At 41.6% G+C, this 5169-nt stretch overlaps 1 protein-coding gene across 1 annotated transcript; it reads right to left on the minus strand.

Moving 5' to 3' along the window:
• Positions 1 to 68: 68 nt before the first annotated feature.
• ATXN1 (ataxin 1) lies at positions 69 to 2207 on the minus strand. Its single transcript, XM_044077923.1, has one exon. It carries the CDS (start codon positions 2047 to 2049, stop codon positions 187 to 189), a length of 1863 nt encoding a protein of 620 aa, XP_043933858.1. The 5' UTR covers positions 2050 to 2207; the 3' UTR covers positions 69 to 186.
• Positions 2208 to 5169: the final 2962 nt, after the last annotated feature.

A 5169-nucleotide genomic window follows, 5' to 3' on the forward strand; every position in this document is an offset into this window, starting at 1 on the left:
TTCTTCAAGATACAGCAGTTTCAGACTTAGTATTTATTTTCTCCTACTTGCATAGACACTTCAAAAGTTCTAAGGATCACATTTACCACCCACAAACTTAGAAAAGGAATCCAAAACATTCTGCTGACTGCTCTTACATTCCCCTCACTTCTTACTGTGCGCACATTTATAATGTTGTCAGACGTATTACAGTACCTGTGTTCTATGCTCTCCAACTGCAAACTGGATTACAGCAAAGCCTGGGTTATGACTTTCTTCAATCCTCTCAACAGTGCTAGAGTCAATCTTCAGCTCATTACTGATTTCTGCACTTTGTATAAAATCTTCAGTTTTCAAGTCCTCTACTTTCTTCAGCTCCCCATTAGCCAGCTGGATAATTGAGCCCTTCATGAAGTAAGGGGGCAGTGCAGGTGAAGCTGCTGTGGGGGAACTTGCAGGCTGTGCCACTGGTAGGTGGATTTGGGCCTGTAAAACTGCTGCTTGGTAGGCTGGCTGAGTTGTCACTGCCTCATGGCTAAAATTCTCAGTCTTAGGAATGGCCGTACTGACAAATGTGTGAGGCACTGCTGCATAATGAGGTGATGAAGTCACTATAGCAGATGCTACTCCTGATGCTTCGACATCTCCTCTGCTTAATGGAATAAGAAAGGGCTGAGCACCTGGAATCACCAGATGTGAGAGGTTTCCATGATAACCAACTGCTGACTGCTGGCTGCTGAGGTAACCAATGACTGGATGTTGTGTACTTGTATAAAAAGCAGTTGGAGACAGCCCTACAGGTAGATGCTCTGATGCATTATGGGTAGTCTGGATGACTGTGTGGGGAGACAGATTTGCAATGGTTTTTACACCTTCGTGGCCTAGAGTCTGTTGTGGTGACAGAGCATATGGTCTGGATCCCACTTTTCCTAGATTGATGCCCACCTTTTCATGGACTGCTGAAGGAGAAGTGTCTCTTTTAATGGCATGATGTACCTCCAGATCCATAGCAAATGAATTACTGTTGGGCACTACCATCACAGAGGTCCTAACACCTGAGGAATTGTGAGCACTGTAATCGCTAGGACTTGGGTGGACCACCAAATGTCTTGCTTCATAATGATGAGAAGCTGCTTTATTGCCTGTTTTCAGATTTGTGCCAGCAGAGGGTGAAATGCCATACCTTCTGCTCTTTTCAATCTCTCCATTCAGAATTTCCTTTACTTGTAATCTGGAGTCTTCGGCCTTCTTGTGACCCTCTCTTGTATAACAGTGGCTGCCACTATCTGCATACTGTAGGACCACCTGGGAGGTGAGATTATGTGGAATCACTGCTGAATGAGGATGTAGTTGTGAAGCTGGAGATGACACAGTTCGTGAAACACTCAGCGGGGAGCTAGAAACTCTAACAAACTGGTTTTGTGGTGCAGGTGAAGTAGCAGTAGGAGACCCTGCAGTGACTAATCCAGGTGGCCGACACAAGTGCTGCTCCACCTTGTGGCTCTGCTGGGTTACATTCCCCATACTGGTCAGCATTGTGGAATAGGCTTCTAGCTGGGAACGCTGGGATGGAGTGGTAGCAGTAGCAGAGGCAGAAGAAGTGGAAGTCACAGCACCAGATGTGGAATTAGCTGTTGGGGATACCAGCTCTGATGGAACAATAGCTGCAAATGGTGCACCATACTGGGCAAACTGGAAAGGGTGTTGTAGATGGGTGTAATGTGCTGGGGATAAGGTTGCCCCTGACTGAGTCAATGCTGGAGGATATGCTGAAGACTGCATTGCTGAGGTCGATCTGGGAGCACTAGGGGAGGAATAGTCAGCTGCTAGTGATTTGTGTAAAACTATTCCCTGTTGTAAATCAGTCTCCTCCAAGGTTGTAGTATTACTGTGCCGTGACCCAGGACTGCTTTGGATACTAGAGATACTTGGACTCCAACACACATTGTCCACACGCTGGCTTTCAGATGCTGGAGCTGCTGTCTTTTCCTCTGATGGCAGACTGGTAACAGGAATTTCCCGCTTTTTTGGCAGCAAGCACTCATTGCTCCTTTCTTGACTGGATTTCATCTTTTTAGCCTCTGCTGCTGCTCTCTCAGTGACTAGTTAGCTCAGTGTTTTGTTTCATGAAGGAAACGTTGCATTTGTTTTCGGAAGGTAAACCAAGGACTTCATGAGGAATCATCTCCTCTGGAGTACAATTCTCCAACTGCTACTGTGGTTTCTGAAACAGAACAAAAGGTCAATCAACACTTGGAAAAAAAAACACTAGGAATGAGTAGTTCCATCATTACATCAAGCTTTATGACATAATACTGGGAAGATTTTAAATCTTTCGAGGTGCATTCCAATTTAAATCTGAACATATCCTTTATAACACAAGACCTCTTACTTAAAATTCACTTCTGTCAATCTCTTACTTTTGCTAATACCCTGAGTGATATAACTGCAAATACACTGTGTCAGTTTTACTGTACGCAGTATGTGTTCTAATACACAAAAGATAGATGCCCTTCTGTTTTGACAGATTATATATCTGTGTTTTGCTGCAGTGAAAAGAAGCAAAAATACAGTGCAAAATAACTTTAACAACGGATCTACAACAGAATCCTATGCAGCAAGTCACATTTCAGATGAAAGTCTGCATCCCTCGGGAAATATATTCACTTTTTAGAGTCCCATTCTATAAAGAAGTGAGAGGATAAAACAGTGCAAAGAAAGATTACTGAGATCAGAAAGACAAAATGGCAACTAACAGTAAAGAACAAAGTCATAATTCAAAGAAAGAAATCAAGAGTTTAAAAGCACAATTTAGCGAAAATGAAAATAATAAAGAATGAAGGTAGCACTTAGGGATGGCTCGTGGTGCTGGGCTGCATCATCCCCAGCTAAAAAGAGAGGAAAAAAAGAAACGTGTTAACTCAGAAAGCCAACTACTACTGTTAAACTGAAGTAATAGTTGACAGTTTTGTTGTGTTCTGGATCCTCTGAACTCCAAACATGCATGCCTCGATTTTCGAAGAGATCGAAACAAACAAAAAAAAAATTACAGGGGTGTTTTGAAAATAGCCCAGTATCAGGCTTTCCAATCATCAATCAGGTTTGATCAGCAGCAGCATATGGCAGTGACAGAAGTGTCGCTCAATGAGTGACTCACCATATTGCTAAATGATGCAGCGAGGAGCCCTTCTTATTGGTTCAGGCTGTGCCAGGTGAAAGAGGCAGCCTGAGTCAAGAAGAAAGTAGTAGTTAATGTGAAGAGGAAATGGGAAATGTTTTTTATTTATTTATTATAAAGTATTTTTTTCAGGCACTATGAGTGCTACTGCCAGGATGTGGGAAGAAGGAATTACCTAAAGTGTGTGTGTGTGTATGTATGTGAGTATGCATACATGGACTAACTACTGAAGGGGTTGTTGGGGGAATGTATCATTTTGATGTCAGTGAAGTGTTTGTGCATAGAGGGAAAACTACTGAAGGAGTCGTTGGGGGAAATGTTTCATTTATGTTCTTGTACATACACGGACAAACTACTAAAGGGGTCGCTGGGGGAAATGTTTCATTTAAATGCTTGTGCATACGTGGTTAAACTACTGAAAGGATTAATGTGGAAATAACTAATGGTCACGTGTGTAGGGGGTAAAATAAAGTGCTTTGTCCAACTGTTGCTATTTTTATTTTATTACATTCTGATATCTAGGGTATATTCAGTCCATAAGGCTGGCTTTAATTGGATTCCAGGATGGTCTGTAGATAAAACTGATTGACATTTTTGCCATTTGTTTAAAATAAGCATTTGTTATTCTGGCTTTGCAGAAGTAGTGTGAATATATTTTTTTTCACTTTCTGTAGCAGTTGTGCATCAGCGCTGCACTCAGTAAGTAGATGACTGTGGTGGTCTAGGCAACTGATCATTAGCAGAGTGCTGCACTGAGTACCGTTGCCATATAACTACTTGGTTCTTCTACTGAGTTTTTCTGTTCATTTCTTCTATGTGCAGTGCTTTTCTCTGTTTTGGATTTTATCCAAGTGCTTTGGTTTCTTCTCCCAGACACTCAGAGGTATAAGGGTCTATATTACCATCTCGAATGGTAAAAATGTCGAATGCGCACATGAGCGAAAACGGACTAAAACAAATTTGCTATTGTGGGGGGCTACACTCCCTGCTAAATATATATTCCAACTCAGAGGTCGCACTACAGTGAGGAAAGGGAAAATATCCCAATCCACACTGTACAGCGACCCCAAAAAACAAGTTAATTTTAGTCCGTTTTCGCTCATGTGAGCATTCAACATTTTTACCATTCAAGATGTTAATATACACCCGCAGTATAATAGATGCCTCTGGCCATTTGTTCTTTTACTTTTTATCCAAATGTAACACCAGAGTGGTACACAGAAGATTACTGCCTTTTCATAGGGATAGGAAAGCAGTCACTGTCCCCTGAAAGACTGAATATATTTCCTTACTCTTGATTTTTTGTTCACATTATCATTATTAAGTCAAAAGTTAGTTAAAAAAAACCCTGAGGCATCTATAACTTTATGGCTTCTGGGATCCTAGCAGACCCCCATTCAGTTAGTTCCTCCAGACTTAAATTACAATGCAGTCTTGCCCGAGTTAGAATTAATCTGTCTGGATGGTTTGGGGCCAGGATGAGGGGAAAACAGATGAGGGTAGGGGAAACTAGTGGTTAACAGGGGGGCCCATGGAGCATTGATTATGGTTATATATCTAAGGTGTATATACTTAGTAAAATAGATATAATAAGTGGGTTTGTACTGAAGCAGACTATGGATGAAAGTTAATGACCCAATCTGTTTGATCATAGGTAACATTTTTTGACCTGCTTGTAGTACAGCCCTGCCCCGCCCCTCGCTGTGAAGTCACCAGCCACCACTGTAGTTCATTCAAAATACAAATGACAGCTGAAACAGTTTCGCAATAGCTGCTGTTGTGGTTAAGACAGTTACTGGATTTAAGAAAATAAGAGTCAAATATGAACCATTGTAATGGGAAGTGTAAAAATTACACAGGCTCCACAATGTTTGGAAAAGATTTATCTTTGGCACTGCAGCTGGATTGGATACAATGAAAGTAACGGAAGCCTAGTGTTCAGAGTTAACACAGATTTCTTCACTAAGGAATACCATGAGACCTGAGCTAGACATTCAAACAGATATTATCAG

Source organism: Protopterus annectens, chromosome 7.part0, assembly GCF_019279795.1.
Source record: "Protopterus annectens isolate FY-2018-M chromosome 7.part0, PAN1.0, whole genome shotgun sequence".
In the NCBI taxonomy this organism is placed as follows: domain Eukaryota; kingdom Metazoa; phylum Chordata; order Ceratodontiformes; family Protopteridae; genus Protopterus; species Protopterus annectens.

Bases quoted from the DNA above. Each gene is read 5' to 3' on its own strand.
- ATXN1 (XM_044077923.1), bottom strand. From the start codon at position 2,049: ATGAAATCCAGTCAAGAAAGGAGCAATGAGTGCTTGCTGCCAAAAAAG.